This window comes from Heptranchias perlo, chromosome 4 (assembly GCF_035084215.1).
Source record: "Heptranchias perlo isolate sHepPer1 chromosome 4, sHepPer1.hap1, whole genome shotgun sequence".
NCBI lineage: Eukaryota > Metazoa > Chordata > Chondrichthyes > Hexanchiformes > Hexanchidae > Heptranchias > Heptranchias perlo.
This window is the reverse complement of record NC_090328.1, coordinates 1,660,028-1,685,281: the sequence shown is the minus strand read 5'-3', so window position 1 is coordinate 1,685,281 and position 25,254 is coordinate 1,660,028. Positions and strand designations below refer to the sequence as shown.

At 47.2% G+C, this 25,254-nt stretch overlaps 1 protein-coding gene and 1 pseudogene across 2 annotated transcripts in view; one reads left to right on the top strand and one right to left on the bottom strand.

Annotated features, from left to right (window-relative positions):
- Window positions 1-25,254, top strand: part of LOC137320682 (growth hormone receptor-like) — a 221,288-nt gene that overhangs the window by 173,969 nt on the left and 22,065 nt on the right. For both annotated transcript variants that reach the window (XM_067982360.1, XM_067982361.1), the window contains 3 exons: window positions 12,789-12,958; window positions 15,229-15,407; window positions 21,673-21,826. In XM_067982360.1, coding sequence (XP_067838461.1) covers window positions 12,789-12,958; window positions 15,229-15,407; window positions 21,673-21,826 — 503 coding nt within the window. The remainder of the gene's footprint in view (window positions 1-12,788; window positions 12,959-15,228; window positions 15,408-21,672; window positions 21,827-25,254) is intronic.
- On the bottom strand, window positions 23,080-24,994 carry LOC137320679 (5,6-dihydroxyindole-2-carboxylic acid oxidase-like; annotated as a pseudogene).

The following is a 25,254-nucleotide window of genomic DNA, read 5'->3' as shown; positions in this document are numbered from 1 at the left end:
TGCAGACTCTGGATGCCAAGGTGTCTGCCACTTTAAACAGGCTGACAGATACCTTATTGGCGGCCTTACAACGCAGCACATCTGCTCACCAAGCTGCTCTCCAGCAGAGTGATGGCAGTGATGCTGCGCTGACCCGGGAGGGCTCATGGCAAATGGGGACATGGAAGTGGGGACTCCACTCAAAGCACTCCCATATCTCATCCATTGCCCCTCCCCCCCCCCCCCCCCCCCCCACAACCAGTACCCGCAATGCTGCCTCCACTCCCAATGGCCGAGTCTGCCCCTGCACAGGTGCAGGTGGAGCAGTCTTCTTTGGCGGGGCCGTCACGGGCTCCAAAACCCAAATGTCATAGGCTGAAAGCATCTCAGCAGCCAGGGCAGGGATCTGAGCAGCCTTCCTCTACCTCTGCTGAAGCCACAGGGGATGCACCACATAGAAGCACTAGAAAGAGAAAGGCTAAGCCGTTGTAGTACGGGTACGGTAGCATAGTGGTTATGTTACTGGACTAGTAATCCAGAGGCCTGGACTAAAATCCAGAGTCATGAGCTCAAATCCCGCCACGGCAGCTGGCGAATTTAAATTCAATTAATTAATTAAATTCAATTAATTAAATAAAAAATCTGGAATTAAAATACGAGTACCAGTAATGATGGCCATGAAACGACCGGATTGTCGTAAAAACCCATCTGGTTCACTAATGTCCTTTAGGGAAGGAAACCTGCCGTCCTGACCCGGTCTGGCCTATATGTGACTCCAGACCCACAGCAATGTGGTTGATTCTTAATTGCCCTCTGAAATGGCCTAGCAAGACACTCAGTTGTAAAATCTCGCTACGAAAAGTCACAATAAGAATAAAACCGGACGGACCACTAGGCATCGGACCACGAGGCACCGGACACGACAAGGGCAAAACACCAAGCCCAGTCGACCCTGCAAGGTCCTCCTTACTAACATCTGGGGACTTGTGCCAAAATTGGGAGACTTGTCCCACAGACTAGTCAAGCAACAGCCTGACATAGCCATACTCACAGAATCATACCTTTCAGCCAATGTCCCAGACTCTTCCATCACCATCCCTGGGTATGTCCTGTCCCACCGGCAGGACAGACCCACCAGAGGTGGCGGTACAGTGATATACAGTCAGGAGGGAGTGGCCCTGGGAGTCCTCAACATTGACTCTGGACCCCATGAAATCTCATGGCATCAGGTCAAACATGGGCAAGGAAACCTCCTGCTGATTACCACCTACCGTCCTCCCTCAGATGATGAATCAGTCCTCCTCCATGTTGAGCACCACTTGGAGGAAGCACTGAGGGTAGCAAGGGCACAAAATGTACTCTGGGTGGGGGACTTCAATGTCCATCACCAAGAGTGGCTCGGCAGCACCACGACTGACCGAGCTGGCCGAGTCCTGAAGGACATGGACATAGCTGCTAGACTGGGCCTGCGGCAGGTGGTGAGCGAACCAACACGAGGGAAAAACTTACTTGACCTCGTCCTCACCAATCTACCTGTCGCAAATGCATCTGTCCATGACAGTATTGGTAGGAGTGACCACCGCACAGTCCTCGTGGAGATGAAGTCCCGTCTTCGCACTGAGGACACCATCCAACGTGTTGTGTGACACTACCACCGTGCTAAATGGGATAGATTCAGAACGGATCTAGCAGCTCAAAACTGGGCATCCATGAGGCGCTGTGGGCCATCAGCAGCAGCAGAATTGTATTCCAGCACAATCTGTAACCTCATGGCCCGGCATATTCCTCACTCTACCATTACCAACAAGCCAGGGGATCAACCCTGGTTCAATGAGGAGTGTAGAAGAGCATGCCAGGAGCAGCACCAGGCGTACCTAAAAATGAGGTGCCAACCTGGTGAAGCTACAACTCAGGACTACATGCATGCTAAACAGCGGAAGCAACATGCTATAGACAGAGCTAAGCGATTCCACGACCAACGGATCAGATCAAAGCTCTGCAGTCCTGCCACATCCAGTCGTGAATGGTGGTGGACAATTAAACAACTAACGGGAGGAGGAGGCTCTGCAAACATCCCCATTCTCAATGATGGCGGAGTCCAGCACGTGAGTGCAAAAGACAAGTCTGAAGCGTTTGCAACCATCTTCAGCCAGAAGTGCCGAGTGGATGATCCATCTCAGCCTCCTCCCGATATCCCCACCATCACAGAAGCCAGTCTTCAGCCAATTCGATTCACTCCACGTGATATCAAGAAACGGCTGAGTGCACTGGATACAGCAAAGGCTATGGGCCCCGACAACATCCCAGCTGTAGTGCTGAAGTCTTGTGCTCCAGAACTAGCTGTGCCTCTAGCCAAGCTGTTCCAGTACAGCTACAACACTGGCATCTACCCGACAATGTGGAAAATTGCCCAGGTATGTCCTGTCCACAAAAAGCAGGACAAATCCAATCCGGCCAACTACCGCCCCATCAGTCTACTCTCAATCATCAGCAAAGTGATGGAAGGTGTCGTCGACAGTGCTATCAAGCGGCACTTACTCACCAATAACCTGCTCACTGATGCTCAGTTTGGGTTCCGCCAGGACCACTCGGCTCCAGACCTCATTACAGCCTTGGTCCAAACATGGACAAAAGAGCTGAATTCCAGAGGTGAGGTGAGAGTGACTGCCCTTGACATCAAGGCAGCATTTGACCGAGTGTGGCACCAAGGAGTCCTAGTAAAATTGAAGTCAATGGGAATCAGGGGAAAAACTCTCCAGTGGCTGGAGTCATACCTAGCACAAAGGAAGATGGTAGTGGTTGTTGGAGGCCAATCATCTCAGCCCCAGGGCATTGCTGCAGGAGTTCCTCAGGGCAGTGTCCTAGGCCCAACCATCTTCAGCTGCTTCATCAATGACCTTCCCTCCATCATAAGGTCAGAAATGGGGATGTTCGCTGATGACTGCACAGTGTTCAGTTCCATTCGCAACCCCTCAGATAATGAAGCAGTCCGAGCCCGCATGCAGCAAGACCTGGACAACATCCAGGCTTGGGCTCACAAGTGGCAAGTAACATTCGCGCCAGATAAGTGCCAGGCAATGACCATCTCCAACAAGAGAGAGTCTAACCACCTCCCCTTGACATTCAACGGCATTACCATCGCCGAATCCCCCACCATCAACATCCTGGGGGTCACCATTGACCAGAAACTTAACTGGACCAGCCATATAAATACTGTGGCTACAACAGCAGGTCAGAGGCTGGGTATTCTGTGGCGAGTGACTCACCTCCTGACTCTCCAAAGCCTTTCCACCATCTACAAGGCACAAGTCAGGAGTGTGATGGAATACTCCCCACTTGCCTGGATGAGTGCAGCTCCAACAACACTCAAGAAGCTCGACACCATCCAAGATAAAGCAGCCCGCTTGATTGGCACCCCATCCACCACCCTGAACATTCACTCCCTTCACCACCGGCGCACCGTGGCTGCAGTATGCACTATCCACAGGATGCACTGCAGCAACTCGCCAAGGCTTCTCCGACAGCACCTCCCAAACCCGCGACCTCTACCACCTGGAAGGACAAGAGCAGCAGGCACATGGGAACAACACCACCTGCACGTTCCCCTCCAAGTCACACACCATCCCGACTTGGAAATATATCGCCGTTCCTTCATCGTCGCTGGGTCAAAATCCTGGAACTCCCTTCCTAACAGCACTGTGGGAGAACCGTCACCACACGGACTGCAGCGGTTCAAGAAGGCGGCTCACCACCACCTTCTCAAGGGCAATTAGGGATGGGCAATAAATGCTGGCCTCGCCAGCGACGCCCACATCCCGTGAACGAATAAAAAAAAAGTTCACCAAGGGTGTGTGACGAGATGTCATGTTCATTTATTTATTTTGTTTGTTGTGACACATTAGATTTAATCGTTATCACCATTGCCACGTCTTGGCCATCATTGCATCGCGTGTGTGAAATCGCCATTTTATTTGCTTGATCATGAATGCCAAGATTTGATGACACCCATTGGACCCAATGGGGTTGGAGGTGGCGGTTGTTCCAGGCGGCCAGAGTACCTCAAAGTCTTCAATTTGCACATCTCATTACGAGAACCTGTAAGGAGATGAGGGAATTCCTGGCATCACAGGCAGCAATTGTTCTGGCGATGGGTTCCCCATCTTCATTTTCCTCCTCCTCTTCCTCTTCCTCTTCCTCTCTTCAATGTTGCTGCCAGATGAGGATGCTTGATGAACGCATTCGACCTCCTCCACATGTAACTCTGCTGTTCTATGTTGTGCAGGACAAAGCGCATCATGATTATTCTGACACCCTTAGTGGCGAGCACTGAATGGCTCCTCCAGTTCAATCCAGGCACCCGAAATGCATCTTTAACATTCCTATGGCTTGTTCAATGATACACCTGGTGGTGATGTGGCTCGAGTTGAACCGCTGCTGTGCCTCGTTGGTGGGGTTTCTGAGAGGTGTCATGAGCCATGTCTGCAGGGGGTATCCCTTGTCTCCAAGGAGCCAGCACCTAAGTCTGTCATGTGCGTGGAAGAGGGCCGGGATGTTGGACTTGCGCAAAATGACAGCTGCCAGGGAATCTGGCACACACCTGCAGAAACCTCCTCTGGTGGTCACACACCAGCTGTGCTTTGATGGAGTGATATCCCTTTCAGTTTATGAACAGTCCTGGCTCATGTGCAGGTTCTCGGATTGCAACATGTGTGCAATCAATTGCACCCTGTACCCGTGGGAAGCCAGCCAGAGAGTTGAAACCCACTGCCCTCTCAGTCTGGCTGATGTCGCGGGGAAGTTGATGTCGTCGGATGCCCTGGCAAACAAGCCATCCGTCACCTCCCTTGTGCGTTTATGTGCAGACGGCTGACACACCCTGGAAATGTCACCAATGGAGGATCCGGAGGCGAAGAAATTGAGGGCAGCGTTGACTTTAACTGCGACGGGCAATGCCACCAGACCCAGCCGGGAGCAGCTGTTCCTGAAGGAAGCTGCAGATGTCTGCGACCACCTGCCGACTCAATCTCAGCCTGCATTGGCACTGCTCCTCAGAGAGGTCCAGGAAGCTCAGCCTCTGTCCGTAGACCCTCTCACGTGGGTAGAGCCTCCTACGACCTCAGCCCCAACGTTGGTCCCCTCTCTGCTACTCTCCAGGTCCTTGTGGCACACCTCTGTCTTGAGCAACTGCTGATCCCAGAACTGCACAACATGCCTGCCGCAGATGGTGATGTGCCTCCCCCTCAGATGTACTCTGGAATTCATCCATTGCGCACCCCCCCTCCCCCCCCCCATCCTGATCTTGTCAGTTTCAGGGGGTCCAAACTGTTGGTAAATTAGTCTGAAGAAAAGAATTCTCAGTCTCAACAAAGAACTCTGTCTAAAAACACAGAATTCCCAGTTCTCTCAGGAAAACCTTTGGCCGAGTGCCTGCTGCAATACCTCACCTTTTATTGAGATGTGTCAGTCACGGGTTTAAAGGGCCAGATGAGCTTCGGCAGCAACTCTCCTCCAATACTATGGCGTGATTCAGAAGCCGTTGGAGACACGTTGAGGAGAGGTTAAATCCGTTTCTGTTTCAGAATACATCAAATGTTTAAAGTACCTAAATTGCCCCTTTAACTATCGGCCCGCCGGCTTTAAGTGGGAACGGGACTTCCAGGTTCCTGTTGCGTGCGCATACGCATCCTAACACGCCTGGGTCACACCAGGAAGTGGGCCCATTGGAGCCGGGATGCGATCCCACTCCAAAAAAGCAACTATTTTTTACTCCCAATCCTCCCATTCTTGGGGGTTAAAATTATCCTCATGATATCTCCATTAGATTACCACTTGTGCTGTTCTGTCTTTGTTGCTATGCATAGAGGCACAAATGTACAAATATAAGTAGTTGCTCTGAATGCTGTGTGATAAATGGGTGAACAAAATGTATAACCTTATAGGGAGTGATTTCATCTCCACCACAGATCATAGGTAACAGCTGGTACTATTAAAGGATGAATAATGGTATAGAATGTTCTTTCTAATCTAGACTTGGGGCCATTACCAATTTAAGATGAAAGTACTTTTCTGGGTCAGCAGTCTCAATCTCAGTCGAATTACTAGTTGATGCAAGTCGACAGCTTATTCGGGAAGGCCATAAAGCTGACTGGCAAGGGAAGTGCAAATGTTAACTGGAACATTGGAGAGAAGGCTGTCTTCTGAGATTGAGATTAAAGTCCATTGTGGGAGCATGAGAAAAGAGAGCTTTATTCTGCAATGAACCCAACTTTATTTAACCTGGGAGTGTCTGATGGGACAGTGTAGAGGGAGCTTTACTCTGTATCTAACCCGTGCTGTACCTGCCCTGGGAGTGTTTGATGGGACAGTGTAGGGGGAGCTTTACTCTGTATCTAACCCGTGCTGTACCTGCCCTGGGAGTGTTTGATGGGACAGTGTAGAGGGAGCTTTACTCTGTATCTAACCCGTGCTGTACCTGCCCTGGGAGTGTTTGATGGGATGGTGTAGAGGGAGCCTTACTCTGTATCTAACCCGTACTGTACCTGCCCTGGGAGTGTTTGATGGGACAGTGTCATAGAGTCATAGAGTTATACAGCACGGATAGAAGCCCTTCGGCCCATCGTGTCCGCGCCGGCCATCAAGCCCTGTCTACTCTAATCCCATATTCCAGCATTTGGTCCGTAGCCTTGTATGCTATGGCATTTCAAGTGCTCATCCAAATGCTTCTTGAATGTTGTGAGGGTTCCTGCCTCCACAACCCTTTCAGGCAGTGAGTTCCAGACTCCAACCACCCTCTGGGTGAAAAAGTTCTTTCTCAAATCCCCTCTAAACCTCCCGCCTTTAAACCTGTCGAGGGAGCTTTACTCTGTATCTAACCTGTGCTGTACCTGCCCTGGGAGTGTTTGATGGAACAGTGTCGAGGGAGCTTTACTCTGTATCTAACCCGTGCTGTACCTGCCCTGGGAGTGTTTGATGGGATGGTGTAGAGGGAGCCTTACTCTGTATCTAACCCGTACTGTACCTGCCCTGGGAGTGTTTGATGGGACAGTGTCGAGGGAGCTTTACTCTGTATCTAACCCGTGCTGTACCTGACCTAAACTGATGAGACAGTGTAGTGTTGAATATAACAAAGAATGTTGAGCACAATATAAAAAGAATTTTTGTTCACTAACAGTAGTTAGGGAAGAAATTAGGATTGGTGTCAGGCTTGGCTCAGCAGTAGCACTCTTACCTCTGAGTCACATGGTGGTGGGAGAGATTTGAGCATATAATCTTGGTTGATTCTCCAGTGCAGTACTGAGGTGCCGTCTTTCAGACTTTAAAGAAATATCATCTGCCCTCTCCTGTGAACGTAAAAGATCCAGTGAGATTATTCAAAGAAGAGTAGGGGGTTCTCCCTGTGTCCTGTCCAACATTTATCCCTCGACCAACTCCACTAATAAAACAGTTTAATTGTTCATTTATTTGTTTGAGGGAACTTGCTGTGTGCAAATTGGCTGTCACGTTTCCTACATTATAACTGTGGCCACACTTCAAAAAGTAATTAATTGGCAGTGCAGCGATTTGGGATGTGTAGAAGTCATGAAAGGTGCTATGTAAATCCAAGCTTTTTCTTTCTTTAATTGTAAAGAATAAAAGTGGCAGCAAGATTGAGGAGAAGAAAATAGTTGAGGTACTTCAATAAATAATTTCCTGAAGTTTTCACTAAAGAGGATGACACTAAATTGCCATCCAGTTTCTGTATTTCACCCAGTATCATAAAGGATTTTGAAAGCAGCGACAGAGATATTTCAGAAGTTAGAGACTAACAAGCCTCCTGGGCCAGGTGGCATGTATCCTAAGGCTCTAAAAGAGACAAAGGAGGAAATTTGTGCAACTGGCTATCAACATGAAGGAATCACCGAGTACTGGTGAGGTTCAGTTAGACTGGAAACAGCAAGCAGAGTAAGTATAGGCTATAAATTCCTGTAGCGATGTTAGTGGATATATGCTTAATATGTTTATGTAATATTCCTGTGTCCATTATTTTAAAAGAGGTATTAACAGTTAAAATGAACATTGTAACTTCGCCATTAAAATTATGGACATAATGTCATACAAAGGGGAACAAAAGTTACCCATGCATCTATAAGCCTTTAAGCATAGCATTAATAATCGATAAGTAATGGAAATCATTCTGAAGTATAGGTTGGAGGATTACCTGTGCAGCAATAAGAAGGAACAGAATTTAGGGCCGATACTGCTTGAGAAACCTCCTTACCCTCCTGCGTGGATATTACAAGTAAAGCAGACAATGGGCCTCCCTGTTACTAATTTGGACTTTCAGAAAGCTTTTGACAAAATGTCACAGGAAAAGACTTCGATTTGAACCGAAAGCTATAGCACCTGGGATTCTCACAAGGGTACTTGTGAAAGCTGTAGTGCCGGGGGTGAGTGTTAACTGTTGAGTGGAGCCCCATAGGGTTCAGTGCTTGGACCCCTATAGATTACATGGATGTCTGAAATCAATTGTAAACTTGTCAAATTTCCAAATGTAACTAAAATAGGGACAGCAGTAGAGACACAGGGTGCAGTTAAAATTTTAGATCAAGATTTAAGTCAGTTAAGTAACTGGACAGAGAAATAGCAAATTAAATATAATATAAAACTACTGTCTATTAGGTGAAATACATGCTATATATGAATACATGAATGGAATAGAATTATCCCAGAGAAGCTTAGAGGGAAATTCGGGAATAATGTCCTCACTTTGAATGTCCATACAATAAAGAAGAAAGAATTTGCTTTTATAAGATGCCTTTCGCATTCCCCAGGATATCCCAAAGTACTTCACAGCCAATGAAGTATATTTGAAATGTTGTATGTTGTTACTGATGTAATGCAGGCAAATGCTGCAACCAATTTGTCCACAGGAAGGCCTCTTAAACAGCCATGTAATTAATGACCTGTTTGTGGTGGTATTGTTAAGAGATGAATGTTGCCTAGGCCATCAGGAGAACTTTCCTGTTCTTCCTGGAATAGTGGCATGGGATTTCTTTTACATCCACCTCAGCGTGTTTAACATTCCATCTGAAAGACAGCACCTCTGACAATGCAGCATTCCTTTGTATAACACTGAAATGTCAGCCTAGATTAAGTGTTCAAATTTTGTGGTGTCACAAACCAAGTAAGAAAGCAAATAAAATGCTGAGATATCTGGCCAGTACAGCAGAAAACAAGCCTACACAGACTGTGCTGGGATTTTACACCGCACTGGAGTGGCCTACCACAAAAGGCCAAACAAGCCCCAAAAAGCTGATGCTGGGGCCAATTGAAAATTTCAAAACTGAGATTGATGGATTTTGGTTAGGCAAGAGTGTTAAGGGTTACGGAACCAAGGCGGGCAGATGGAGTTAAGATACAGATCAGCTGGATCTAAATGAATGGCGGGACAGGCATGAGCAGCTGAATGGCCTTATTCCTGTTGCTATGCATTGGAAAGGGTGAAGAGAAGAACATCGATGATCACAAGTGCAAAGGAGATGAGCTATGGGGAAAGATAAGGGAGCTCGAGCTCTGTAATCTAGAGAAGGTTAAGAACGACCTCATGAACACATAGAAAATTATAAATGGTATACACGAGGTTAATCTAGAATATTACTTCAAAGTAAGACAGGCTAACATTCCCAACAACAACAACTTGCATTTATATAGCGTCTTTAGTAAAACATCCCAAGGCGCTTCACAGGAGCAATTATCAAACAAAATTTGACACCGATTCACATAAGGAGATATGAGGACAGGTGACCAAAAGCTTGGTCAAAGAGGTAGGTTTTAAAGAGCGTCTTAAAGGAGGAGAGAGAGGCTGAGAGGTTTAGGGAGGATATTCTAGAGCTTAGGGACTAGGCAGCTGAAGGCACGGCCACCAATGGTGGGGCGATTAAAATCAGCGACGCGCAAGAGGCCAGAATTGGAGGAATGCAGAGATCTCGGAGGGTTGTAGAGCTGTAGGAGGTTACAGAGATAGGGAGGGGGCGAGGCCATGGAGGGATTTGAGAACAAGGATGAGAATTTTAAAATTGAGGCGTTCCCGGACCGGGAGCCAATGTAGGTCAGTGAGCACAGGGGGTGATGGGTGAACGGGACTTGGTGCAAGTTAGGATACAGGCAGCAGAGTTTTGGATGAACTCAAGTTTACTGAGGGTGCAAGGTGGGAGGCCCGGCAGGGGGGCATTGGAATAGTCAAGTCTGGAGGTAACAAAGGTATGGGAGAGGGTTTCAGCAGATGAACTGAGGCGGGGTGGAGACGGGTGATGTTACCAGAGGACATATGTTTAAATTAGTGGAAACTAAATTTAGATCAGAAATAGGAAGACCATCTCGTGGATGATTTTCCTGGGGGGGTGTTGGGAATGAAGCTCTGGCCGATGACCTCTTGACAAAAGATCTACTGAGTCACAGAGACTTACTTTTTGTTCCTCTTTGGCGCGCTGCCAGGCCTCCCTCAGACTGGGGGCAGGTTTCAGTGCAAGCCCCCCTGCAGCTGGGTGCCCATGGACATTGTAGCAGGCAATAGAGTTGGGAAGCCTGGACTGCCCCCGGGACAATGTAAAGGGGGCTAGAAGGATGAGCTTTGATGGGCCAAATAGTCTTTTACCCTTGACTGTACTTGTGTTCTGAAGTGTTCATAGGAACAGGAGTAGGCCATTCAGCCCCTCGTGCCTGCTCCGCCATTTGATAAGATCATGGCTGATCTGTGATCTAGCTCCATATCCCTGCCTTTGGTCCATATCCCTTAACACCTTTGATTGCCAAAAAGCTATCTATCTCAGATTTAAATTTAGCAATTGAGCTGGTATCAATTGCCGTTTGTGGAAGAGAGTTCCAAACTTCTACCACCCTTTGTGTGTAGAAATGTTTTCTAATCTCACTCCTGAAAGGTCTGGCTCTAATTTTTAAACTGTGCCCCCTACTCCTAGATTCCCCAACCAGCGGAAATAGTTTCTCTCTATCCACCCTATCCGTTCCCCTTAATATCTTATAAACTTCGATCAGATCACCCCTTAACCTTTTAAACTCGAAAGAATACAACCCCAATTTGTGTAATCTCTCCTCGTAACTTAACCCTTGAAGTCCGGGTATCATTCTAGTAAACCTACGCTGCACTCCCTCCAAGGCCAATATGTCCTTCCGAAGGTGCGGTGCCCAGAACTGCTCACAGTACTCCAGGTGCGGTCTAACCAGGGTTTTGTATAGCTGCAGCATAACTTCTGCCCCCCTTGTACTCTAATCCATCACAAACATTTCAGTTTCCCTTCTTCTTTACTCAAATCTTACACAATAAGAAAACCCCAACATAAAGTTACACACTAAATTTTAGCTGGAGATTTGGTGGTCATAATTATGGGGCCAAAATTACTGGAGTTGAATGAACTGTCCCAGCATTATCATAAAATAATGACCATGAGTGAAAGTGAATTTATGATATTTGATCCCTAATATTTTATTGGATCAGAAGTCATTTCTTTTACCTTGGAAAATGTACCTGGCAACCAATGAATGCTAGCAGCAGACCCAATAAACCCTATAATTACACAACAACAACTTGCATTTATATAGTGCCTTTAACATAGTAAAACGTTCCGTGGCGCTTCGCAGGAGCGATTATCAAACAAAATTCAACGCCGAGTCACATAAGGAGATATTAGGACAGGTGACCAAAAGCTTGGTCAAAGAGGTAGGTTTTAAGTTGCGTCTTGAAGAAGGAGAGAGAGGTTTGGGAGGGAATTCCAGAGCTTAGAGCCCAGGCGGCTGAAGGCACGGCTGCCAATGGTGGAGCGATTAAAATCAGGGATGTACAAGAGGCCAGAATTGGAGGAGCACAGAGATCTTGGAGGGCTATAGGGCTGGAGGATGTTAGAGATAGGGAGGGGCGAGGACATGGAGGGATTTGAAAACAAGGATGAGAATTTTAAAATCGAGACGTTGCCGGACTGGGAGCCAACGTAGGTCAGTGAGCACAGGGGTGATGGGTGAATGGGACTTGGTGTGAGTTAGGATACCTCATTTGAGTTTTGGATGAGCTCGACTTTACTGAGGGTGCAAGGTGGGAGGCTGGCCAGGATAACATTGGAATAGTTGAGTCTAGAAGTAACAAAGGCGTGGATGAGGGTTTCAGCAGCATATGAGCTGAGGCAGAGGCGGGCATTGCTACGGAGGTGGAAGTAGGCGGTCTTGGTGATCGAGAGGATATGGGGTTGGAAGTTCGGCTCAGGGTCATATAGGACGCCAAGATAGGGAACGGTCTGGTTCAGCCTCAGACAGTGGCCAGGGAGGGGGATCGAATCGGTGACCAGGGAACGGAATTTATGGCGGGGACCGGAGACAATGGCTTCGGTCTTCCCAATACTTAGTTGGAGGAAATTTCTGCTCAGCCAATACTGGATGTAGGACAAGCAGTGTGACAAATCAGAGACAGCGGAGGGGTCGAGAGACGAGGTGGTGAGGTAGAGCTTGGTGTCGTCAGCGTACATCGGGAGAAAGAGGAGTTGGAGGATGTTAAATCTGGTGTACAGAAACAAACACTGGCGGTTTGAAGTTTGCTTGGCTTTTTATGCAGATAGACAAGGCTCGGCACTGGCTGTATGCTGCACTGAAACTGATTTTCTTTGCATGAATAAATCTTCCTGTGTTAAGACACCCATTTTGTATTGAAGAAAATACAGTCAATGAGCAGTCCAGGCCCACACATGAGCCTATGTCATGCTGAGTTGTGTGATGTTTTGGAATTACTGCTGTTTATCAAAGATAGTAACAGATTGATGTCTCTTCAGGAATAATGCTGACTGGAAAGAATGTCCCAAATACATGCAGAACGAAAATTCCTGCTACTTCAACCAGACCTACACCTCCATCTGGATTTCGTACTGTGTACAGCTGAAATCTGACTTTCAGGATCAGAACATCACTTTCGACAAACGCTGCTTCTCCATCGATAACATCGGTAAAAGAAACTTCTTCATTGAAATAGTAGTGAGGCAACAGGTTAGAATAATTACATCAGAAGAGTCTGGAGACAGAATACAAACATGGTCAGGAATGGGACAAGCCTCTCAGGCCCCCTTTACCTCATTTTCACCATATCCCTCAATCTTTTCTCCAGAAACACATCTAATTATCTCTTGAACCTATTAACTTTATCTATTTCAATGTCCTTCCCTTGTAACTTATTTCACAATTTGATTGCCCTTTGGGTGAAAAAGTTCCTCCTGGCATCTCTTCTTCCTCCTAATTTAGTTTTTTATTTATATTCCCTGGGATTTGAGCCCTTCCCCACATTGAACAATTTGATCAATTTGTTCGATTCAAAGGGACTGGGATTGAGTTATTTCTTGCCTGCTTTGAACTTCACAATAGTTTTTGTTTGTCCAAGACAGATTAATTTGTCATGGTTTATAATCCTGGAAAAGCCCATTAAACTAACAGTCGAACTCACAGTGCCAGCTACAGATGTCAAATGCCCATTTGCCCTGTGCATGTGCAATATGGCATTTGTTGTTGGCACTGTGAACTCTTGTGGTGTTAGAGAAGAATATGTCACAAAGTAGGGGAAAGATGATGTAAATGATCCCACACAGTACATGGCTGTTACATTTTTCGGCTTTCACCTGTGTTTTCTCTTGTGTTCATTGTAAAGTACCACTCCTTTAACAAGGCATTGTTCCCTACGGACTAAAGTGGGGCCTCAGGCACACAGTATCTAGTACTGTAGCATTACCTACAGGCTGAACAGAAGCTGTTCTTACTCAATTTAACTTACCGGATATGACACAAGCCCTCTTATTATCTCTTTGGATAGCAGAAAAACAACCTGTAGCGTAGGCTGTGAACTATGGAACAGGCTTATTAAACGTAACAGACATACAGTGGCAAATAACGATACAGCATCTTGCACTAATTTTACAGAGCTTTTAACTCACATGCCTTCCTCGAGTACAAAAATCAATACAAGATGTAGCCCTTCACAAACACTATTGAGAACACTAAACCTGGACTAGTGTCTGTGCTGTAACTCTTGTACTGGATATTGGTCGTAACTGCTTGCAGCTCTTAAGACTCCATCGCCATATGAGCTGCCATCCAGCACTGACCAGCTGGGAGCACACTGCCTGGGATATACCCCTCGAGCCCTTTGAAGTTGGAAACTGAGACACAGGAAAACAAAAAGTGTCTTCCAGAGTTCAGGCAAATTTATCAAATTAATGCAGTGGGTTCCTGAAAGCCACCCAGTTCATTTGCATGTGTAACCAAGCACTTTAGCTTGACCTGACTGATTTCAGGTCTGTGCTAAGTGGTTCCCACTTCTAATCAAAATGTATTTGCATCAGAGTAATGCCTTTGAAGTGACATTTTACATACCAGACCAATGATGTGTAAAACAGTTTAGCACGACTCAAATTTAATGTGACCAGGCATAAATACTTAAAATAAATTTTCTAATGATTTGAATTGTGACAGAATTTCTATCCTTCACACAGATTGAAGGAACCATCATAGAAATATATAAAGTTACAGCATGGAAACAGGCCATTCCGCCCCATCGGTCTGTCTCAGCATTTACCCTCCACATTATCATTTTTACCTGATCTGTTTCCATATCCCTTTAGTCCTTTTTCCTGCATCTATCTGTCGAATCTAATCTTGAATGTGGACATACATCACAAATGCTTGCCCCTGTCCAGCAAAGGCAGGATCCTCTAGTCACCTACAGTATCATCAAGTCAATGAAAGCATCTGTGAAATCACACGGTCCAGGGAAGTCAGAATGAAACTCTTAACGAAAATAGAAATTGCTGGAAACACTGGACGCTCCCGGCCCCACTGCGTCACTGGACGCTCCCGGCCCGGCTGCGCCACTGGACGCTCCCGGCCCGGCTGCGCCACTGGACGCTCCCGGCCCGGCTGCGCCACTGGACGCTCCCGGCCCGGCTGCGCCACTGGACGCTCCCGGCCCGGCTGCGCCACTGGACGCTCCCGGCCCCGCTGCGCCACTGGACGCTCCCGGCCCCGCTGCGCCACTGGACGCTCCCGGCCCCGCTGCGCCACTGGACGCTCCCGGCCCCGCTGCGCCACTGGACGCTCCCGGCCCCGCTGCGTCACTGGACGCTCCCGGCCCGGCTGCGCCACTGGACGCTCCCGGCCCCGCTGCGTCACTGGACGCTCCCGGCCTCTCTAAACTAGATCCTTTTTTCACTCTTTCTTCCTCGTTTACAGTGAAACCTGATCGTCCGATTGCGCTGAACTGGACACTGCTGAATATCAGCCAGTCGGGATTGCTCGCTGACATCCAGGTCTGGTGGGAGGCGCCACCTACTGCTGATATCAAAAATGGATGGATCTCTCTCAAGTATGAGATCCAATATAAGACCAGCGAGAGTAACCACTGGGACTCGGTATGTTCAAATGAGTTTAGGAAATTCCACTTTCTTTGTAAATGCTGAAGTGTGAGTTAGGTGATTAACGTGCAATAAAAAGCATGCAGCTGACGATGTGGTGATGCCATAAATATTTCAGGTGAAAATGTAGATAGCAGTGCAGACATATGTAGCTGAAAAATATGTAGCATTTTTGTTGGAGGGGTGTGTTGTGTGCCCACAGCGAAGTTCCCAGCTATAATGGATGGAGATCTTTAAAATTGGCTGTTATTGTTGACGAGAGACCTGGGGGTAATTTTAACCCCAAAGAATGGATGGATTGGGGGTGAGCGGGAGGTACAAATTAAAGTTTGTGTTTTATGAAGTGGGACCGTAAACACGGAACCCAGAAGTCCCATCGTGGCTTACTGCCGGCGGGCGGATTGTTCAAGGGGCGATGTACCTCATTGCGATCATCCCGCACTGTTACCTCTGGAGTCCCCCATGGATCTATCCTTCGCCCCCTCCTATTTCTCATATACAAACTGCCCCTCGGGCGACGACATCCGAAAACACGTCAGGTTCCACTTGTACGCTGACAGCATGCAGCTCTACCTCACCACCACCTCCCTCAACCCCTCCACTGTCTCTGATCTGTCACACTGCTTGTCCGATATCCAGTACTGAATGAGCAGAAATTTCCTCCAACTAAATGATGGGAAGACTGAAGCCATTGTCTTTGATCCCCGCCACAAACTCCGTTCTCTAGCCACCGACTCCATCCCTCCATGGCCTCACCCCTCCCTATCTCTGTAACCTATTCCAGCCTTGCAACCTTCCGGATTCCCCCTGCCCCACCTCCATCAGACGGTAGACCACCCCCGGATCATCTCCGAGGCCTATGATCTCTCCCTCCCTCCTCTCCACTTCCTGTCTCCTTTCCCTCCCGAGAGGCAGACAGCCTGTCAATCTGATTCGCTCGATGTCCGGGTTCCCCACGCGAACATCCACACACGCGCTGGGTTCCCAGCTCCATGCTAAAATCATGCCCCAGGGTTCAATGCAGCCCAGATTGCCCCCCCCCCCACCCCACCCCCCATTTCATGTTGAAGTTGTCAGCTTGGTTCAGTTGGTAGTACTGTCCTTTTCGACTCAGAAGGTCATGGCTTCAAACCCCACTTCAGGACTGAGTACAGAATCAAGGTTGACAATTCAATGCTGAGGGACTGCTGTCTTTTAGATGAAACGTTAAACAGAGACCCCGTCTGCTTGTTCCAGTGGACATAAAAGATCCCAAGGCACTATTTCAAGTAGAGCAGGGGAAATCACCCAACAGCACCATCAAAACCAATCAACTAGTCATTCAGTTGATTGCTGTTAGTGGCATCTTGCCTTAAAAATATTCAATGACCCTGCCTCCACCACTCTCTGGGGAAGGGAGTTCCACAGACTCACGACCCTCTGAGAGAAAACATTTCTCCTCATCACCGCCTTATTTTTAAACTGTGGCCCTAGTTCTAATTTCTCCCACAAGGGGAAACATCTTCTCAGCATCTACCCCTTCAAGTCCCCTCAGGATCTTATGTTTCAATAAGATCATCTCTCATTCTTCTAAACTCCAATGTATACATAAGAACATAAGAAATAGGAGCAGGAGTAGGCCAATCGGCCCCTCGAGCCTGCTCCGCCATTCAATAAGATCATGGCTGATCTGATCCTAACCTCAAATCTAAATTCATGTCCAATTTCCTGCCCGCTCCCTGTAACCCCTAATTCCCTTTACTTCTAGGAAACTGTCTATTTCTGTTTTAAATTTATTTAATGATGTAGCTTCCACAGCTTCCTGGGGCAGCAAATTCCACAGACCTACTGCCCTCTGAGTGAAGAAGTTTCTCCTCATCTCAGTTTTGAAAGAGCAGCCCCTTATTCTAAGATTATGCCCCCTAGTTCTAGTTTCACCCATCCTTGGGAACATCCTTACCGCATCCACCCGATCAACCCCTTCACAATCTTATATGTTTCAATAAGATCACCTCTCATTCTTCTGAACTCCAATGAGTAGAGTCCCAATCTACTCAACCTCTCCTCATATGTCCGCCCCCTCATCCCCGGGATTAACCGAGTGAACCTTCTTTGTACTGCCTCGAGAGCAAGTATGTCTTTTCTTAAGTATGGAGACCAAAACTGTATGCAGTATTCCAGGTGCGGTCTCACCAATACAATACAGGCCCAACTTGTCCAACGTTTCCTCATAGGATAATCCCTTCATCCCAGGAATCAGTCGAGTGAACCTTCTCTGAACTGACTCTAAAGCAATTATGTCCTTTCTTAAATAAGGAGACCAAAACTGCACATAGTATTCTCGATGTGGTCTCACCAATGCCCTGTACAACTGTAGTAAAACATCTCTACTTTTATATTCCATTCCCCTTGCAATAAATGACAGGATTCCATTTACCTTCCTAATCACTTGCTGTTCCTGCATACTAACTTTAGTGATTCATGTTCTAGGACACCCAGATCCCTCTGTACCTCAGAGTTCTGCAATCTCTCTCCATTTAAATAATATACTGCTTTTCTATTCCTCCTGCCAAGGTGGACAAGTTCACATTTTCCCACATTATACTCCATCTGCCAAATTTTTGCCCACTCACTTAACCTATCTATATCCCTTTGCAGACTCCTTATGTCCTCTTCACAACTTACTTTCCTACATACCTTTGTGTCATCAGCAAATTTAGCAACCATACATTCGGTCCCTTCATCCAAGTCATTGATATAGATTGTAAATAGTTGAGGCACAAGCACTGATCCCTGTGGCACTCCACTTGTTACATCTTGCCAACCTGAAAATGACCCATGTATTCTTACTCTCTGTTTCCTGTTAGCTAACCAATCTTTTATCCATGCTAATATGTTATCCCTTACGCCATGAGCTCTTATTTTGTGTAGTAGCCTTTGATGTGGCATCTTGTTAAATGCCTTCTGAAAATCCAAGCACACCACATCCACATGATCCCCTTTATCCACGTTACTTGTTACTTCCTCAAAGAGCTCTAATAAATTAGTCAAAAACACGATTTCCCTTTCACAAAGCCATGTTGACTCTGCCTGATTGCATTGAGATTTTCTAAATGCCCTGCTATAACCTCCTTAATAATAGATTCTATCATTTTCCCTATGACAGATGTTAAGCTAACTGGCCTGTAGTTTCCTGCTTTCTGTCTCCCTCCTTTCTTGAATAGAGGAGTTACATTCACTATTTTCCAATCTGATGGGACCCTTCCAGAATCTAGGGAATTTTGGACAATTAATACCAATGCATCTACTATCTCTGCAGCCACTTCTTTTAAGGCCCGAGGATGAAGTCCATCAGGACCTGGGGACTTGTCAGCTTTTAGTTCTAATATTTTTTTCAGAACCCTTTCCCTGGTGATTGTAAATGCTTTAAGTTCCTCCCTCCCTTTCACCTCTTGATTCACAATTATTTCTGGCATGTTATTTGTATCCTCTACAGTGAAGACGGATGCAAAATATCTGTTCAATTCATCCACCATTTCCTTATTCTCCATTATTAATTCCCCAGACTCATTCTCGAGGACCAACACTCACTTTACTTACTCTTTTCCTTTTTAAATGCCTGTAGAAACTCTTACTATCTGTTTTTAGCTTTCTAGCTAGCTTTCTCTCGTACTCTAATTTCTCCCTCATTATTCTTTTAATCATTCTTTGCTGTTTTTTATATTCTGTCCAATCTTCTGACCTGCCACTGATCTTCACGGAATTGTATGCTTTTTCTTTCAATTTGATACTATCTTTAACTTCCTTAGTTCGCCACGGATGGTGCGTCCTTCCCCCAGAGTCTTTCTTTCTCACTGGAATGTATCTTTGCTGAGTGTTATGAAACATCTCATTAAATGTCTAAAAAATGTTAAAAGATATCAATGGACTGGTCAGGTGGGCAGAAAAGTGACAAATGGAATTCAATCCAGAGAAAAGTGAGGTAATGCATTTGGGGAGGGCAAACAAGGCAAGGGAATACACAATAAATGGGAGGATACTGAGAGGTGTAGAGGAAGTGAGGGACCTTGGAGTGCATGTCCACAGATCCCTGAAGGTAGCAGGACAGGTAGATAAGGTGGTTAAGAAGGTATATGGGATACTTTATTAGCTGAGGCATAGAATATAAGAGCAGGGAGGTTATGCTGGAACTGTATAAAACACTCATTAGGCCGCAGCTTGAGTACTGCGTACAGTTCTGGTCACCACATTACAGGAAAGATGTGATTGCACCAGAGAGGGTACAGAGGAGATTTATGAGAATGTTGCCAGGGCTGGAGAATTTTAGCTCTGACGGAAGATTGGATAGGCTGGGGGTGTTTTCTTTGGAACAGAGGAGGCTGAGGGGAGATTTAATTGAGATGCATAAAATTATGAGGGGCCTAGATAGAGTGGACAGGAAGGACCTATTTCCCTGAGCAGAGAGGTCAATAACCAGGGGACATAGATTTAAAGTAATTGGTAGAAGGATTAGAGGGGAGCTGAGGAAAAATATTTTCACCCAGAGGATGGTGGGGGTCTGGAACTCACTGCCTGAGAGGGTGGTAGAGGCAGAAACCCTCAACTCATTTAAAAAGTACTTGGATATGCACCCGAATTGCCGTAACCTCCAGGGCTATGGACCACGTGCTGGAAAGTGGGATTAGGCTGGGTAGCTCTTTTTCGACCGGCACAGACACGATGGGCCAAATGGCCTCCTGTGCTGTAAATTTTCCATGTTTCTAAGCAGTGAGTGAAGTTTCATTGATTACTGTGAGAGAGCGTTCCCCACAGGCAGGAGAAGCAGTGGGTGTGGCTTTGTCTTTGGTGTTTTCTGAGGACGTTTCGGGCTGATGCCAAGGTACAGACTGTGAACTGATATATAAAGAAATCACTGGCGATGATTTGAGAATCAGGTAAAACAGGCTTCATTTGAATGCTGCAGAAATTTAAACTACAGTTAGAGTTCTTTGAGGACGTAACAAGCATCGTGAGGAAGAAAGAACTCTATGAACGAAAGTTCCTTCCAGACGATTCTAATTAAAATGAGTTTTGGCAATTTCAACTCTGATCCCAGCAGGTGTGAACTGATAGCCTATAATTCATCACAATTCAACACTAATTGGTACCACTTAACACTCAGAAGCCATCACGTGGCTGGTATGGAATTTGTAAAGCTCTTTAGTGCAGCAGGAGGTTCTGGTTAATGGACATTGATGGGACAGTGTAGAGGGAGCTTTACTCTGTATCTAACCCCCGTACCTGCCCTGGGAGTGTTTGATGGAACAGTGTAGAGGGAGCTTTACTCTGTATCTAACCCTGTACCTGCCCTGGGAGTGTTTGATGGGACAGTGTAGAGGGAGCTTTACTCTGTATCTAACCCTGTACCTGCCCTGGGAGTGTTTGATGGGACAGCGTAGAGGGAGCTTTACTCTGTATCTAACCCGTGCTGTACCTGCCCTGGGAGTGTTTGATGGGACAGCGTAGAGGGAGCTTTACTCTGTATCTAACCCGTGCTGTACCTGCCCTGGGAGTGTTTGATGGGACAGTGTGGAGGGAGCTTTACTCTGTATCTAACCCATGCTGTACCTGCCCTGGGAGTGTTTGATGGGACAGTGTGGAGGGAGCTTTACTCTGTATCTAACCCGTGCTGTATCTGCCCTGGGAGTGTTTGATGGGACAGTGTAGAGGGAGCCTCACTCTGTATCTAACCCTGTACCTGCCCTGGGAGTGTTTGATGGGACAGTGTAGAGGGACCTTTACTCTGTATCTAACCCGTGCTGTACCTGCCCTGGGAGTGTTTGATGGGACAGTGTAGAGGGAGCCTCACTCTGTATCTAACCCTGTACCTGCCCTGGGAGTGTTTGATGGGACAGTGTAGAGGGACCTTTACTCTGTATCTAACCCGTGCTGTACCTGCCCTGGGAGTGTTTGATGGGACAGTGTAGAGGGAGCTTTACTCTGTATCTAACCCGTGCTGTACCTGCCCTGGGAGTGTTTGATGGGACAGTGTAGAGGGAACTTTACTCTGTATCTGACCCGTGCTGTACCTGCCCTGGGAGTGTTTGATGGGACAGTGTAGAGGGAGCTTTACTCTGTATCTAACCCATGCTGTACCTGCCCTGGAGTGTTTGATGGGACAGTGTAGAGGGAGCTTTACTCTGTATCCCCCACACACCGCCCTGTATGAGTACAGATGCTACTTGCTCTTCCTGATTTGTCGTTTGATCGTCCCTAACCAAATTTCCCTTCCTTCACATGGCAGATTGAATCTTTATCGACCTCCCATCCAGTTTACGCACTTGGTACTGGCAAGAGTTATGAGATCAGACTGCGATGTAAACAGATCGCCAATGGAGATTTTAGTGAGTTCAGTGACACGGCGCATGTCTTCATTCCAGCACCGCGATCGACAGAAGGTGAGAGGAACCAATAACCACATAGATGTGAACAGCCGTAGCTGTTCTCTCACAGCCATGCTGAACAACTTGTAATATATTTGTAAAATTACTGCTAAACAGAATCACCCGTAAGCAAATTACATCTTGAAAAGATTTTTTGGGTGCAGTATGGTGACCGAGTATTAGAACATTGATGCTGAGCATACTCGGTTCCTAATCTGTGCTTTGCCCGGAAGGTATGTGCTGGCCAGAATCTGCAGTATCCTCCTGTAACGGGGACGTAACAACCAGTGTAGGAGTCTCCCCAGGTCACTGGCCCACATTTTCAGACCAAAATGGACAACTTGAAGCAAACCAAATGCCCGCCCATATTCTGAGGGCACAGGTGTGATCTGTATACCAGGCCTTTATATAGGACCTGTGTACCAGAAGAGAACATTGAGAGTGTGTGTCATTCATTAAAGGGTGAAAACTCTCAGCGATAAAAAAAATATTTGAACTCTGGCTGCCCTGACATAGTCACTATCAGGGATTTATTAGCTCTGGTCATGTCAGCAGCTTGATTGCCCTTGTAGATCATATGAAAAAATAGCCTGACTGGGGGAAAACAGCAGAGCAGAGCTTTTGAGCAATGACACCTTGCGGCATAGAGTGCTGGGACCTCAGCTTGTTATCCTGAACCCTAGTCTTTCTGTAACCCTGCAAGTTGGCAGCCAGGCAGGAAAACCAACAGAAGGCGAGTGATCTCCAGCTTCCTAATGTGCCTCTAGGCAGCTGGTTCAGAGTCGGTTGGCGAAGGATTACAGTTGCCAACCTGCCCTCTCAGCAAGATTGGTGTTAGAAACGTAGAAACATAGAAAATAGGAGCAAGAGTAGGCCATTCGGCCCTTCGGGCCTGCTCCGCCATTCAAAATGATCATGGCTGATCGTCTAACTCAGTACCCTGTTCCCACTTTTTCCCCATATCCCTTTAGCATTAAGTTTGAGGCTTATTTAACCAAGGTCTCAAATTAACTCCAATTCGTTTCAATTTTAAACCCTACTAAAAGCCATGACAGCTACCATTAATGAGTCAGGAGTAATCATTTTCAGTGCAGACCAATGATAGATGGCTTATTTCATTAAAGGCTGCAGCAGGTCATGAGATTAGAGCTTACTTCTCATTGGATCTTTTATCTAAACAGTCACAGGAAGTCACCCTGTTTTCTCGCTGCTCATCATCGGTCTGGTATAAAAGCATGAAAAAAAAAATCGAAGAAGAAGGAGTCAGATAGCAGACTGTGAGGCTTTTTGGATTACTGTTGATGCATCATATTATGAGTAGTGCTGACACGGAGTTTCTAAGAGAGGTTGGTTCAGTTCACTTGCAGCCAGGTTTCTTCTTCTTCTGCGTAAAGCTAACGTGGAGACGGTGAAAACAATAGCAACCAACACGAGAGCTGCCACAATCCCCACCGTTATCATTTCCAACAATGAGAGCGTACGATTTGGCCATTGAACTTCATAGGTGTAGCCAAGGTTTTCAGGTGCTGTCAAAAACATTTCTACATTGGTTACAGGAGGCCAAAAGGGAACCATATTGTACCCTCGGTTATGTCCTATGGGAGCATTTTCAAATGGAAAAGATAGATAAATCTGCATTACTCCTCTTCAACCACTCATCAAATATTGCATCAGTAAATGTATGCAACAACACAAAGATAGGGTCATTTGGGGACAAGTGGGTTTGCCCACCAGTTCCATTAAGAAATAAATGTGCCAGATTATGCAAACTGCGAACTGCTGGATCATACCTTCCTGAAGGATCACTATAACCTTCCACCGTGTTTCGGAAACTATCGGTTGAATTGGAGTAGAAAAGTGTTGTGTCGTAAGAGATGTCTAAACATTGTGCTACATCCTGGGCATCAGGTAGACGCTGCACCATCGGTCGAGCAACATTCCCACCTGGATTCCGCCGAATAGGACCACCCTCAGTGCCATTGCATATAGTTCCGAGGGTATCGTAGTCTTCCAAACTTTCACATCGATTGCGCCACTGGGAAAAGACAGAGTTAGGACTTAGGAGAGTTGGGTCAAAATTGCTTCTGGCTCCCATTAGGTCATCCCTGCAGATGTCACAGGTGTTTCCTCCAGTGGCAAAATTCCAGTATGGGAGTGCAAAGGTGGGGTCCTGCAGCATCACCTGCATGTCCCGCTCCAGCTGCAGCAGGTGGTAGCGGTGCCAGGTGAGGAACTCGACGCCGCCGTCGGTGCGGCTGCCTCCCTGGTAGGTCTTGCTGACGGAGTAGTAGTGAGTCCAGACGAAGAGGTTGCAGATGGAGATGTTGTCGAACTGCGGGCTCCGGCCGTCGGACCCGTACAGGTCGGCGAGGTGGCGGGTGGCCACCACCAGGTCGGGGTGAGGGGTGAGCTTGGCCAGGTGGAGGGCCCTCCACCAGGCGCCTTTTCTCCTCGGGGCTGAGGCGGTGCACGTCCCGGCGCGGGGCCGGCCGCCGGCAGTCGGGCCCGCTCCAGCCGTAGCGGCACAGGCCGCAGTTGTGGCCGCGGAAGTTGGCGGCGCAGCGGCAGAAGAAGCGGAGCGGCCAGCGCTCGCGGTCGTCCAGGCCGTCGTGCGGGTACTGGGGGCCGTGCCGGGCCGGGCCGGGTCCGCCGTCAGATCGGCGCAGGAGCCCCGGCCCAGGCTGGAGCCGCAGCGGTCGGTGGGGTCGGCGGTGAGGGGCGGGCAGCACTCCCCGCTCCGGAGCACCTCGAACCGCACGCACTCCCTGGGGAATTGTGCGTGGACGGTTGCCGTGCAGAGGACACGAGCCCCGCAGAACTCATAATTTAAAAAAAAAACTCCTTTCCAATCCCCGGGTAATATTTCTGTTTCTAATTATTCCCTAAGGATAGTGGCGAGGATGGAACGGATTTCACTAACTCTACGTTTTCTGTTTTTATTCCAAACTTCCACCATTTGCAGTTTCTTTTTGAGCCACACCTTAAATATATATGGTTAGCAGTCATCGTACATCAATTGTCTCATTCAGGGATTCAACTGAAGTTATAAACCACAAGAATGAAACTAAACAAGTTTATTGTTGCTTAAGCCACGTGATGGGGAGATATTGTAAAAATCAGCTCGACCTGTTGTCGATCTGTGAAAGATATTTTTGCCCTGGTACCAGGTCTTGTGGCCAACATCGATAGGCAGGAATTTACATAATGGCATTTTCATTGAAGGACCAAACTTGAGGTGCAAGTTTCAAAAGGGTAGAAATTTAGACAGGCCTATTCCTGGGGGTGTAGGGTACATTCCTCCTCCCTGAATGGAGAAGCCCAAGGTACCTCTAATGTGGTAACGGCCCTCAGGGAAATGAAGCGGGAATCAGGTGATACGAGGCCAGTGGTGGGGGCGGGGGGGGTGAAGATCGGGCGTCGGGGGAGAGGCTGTGTGGAGGTGG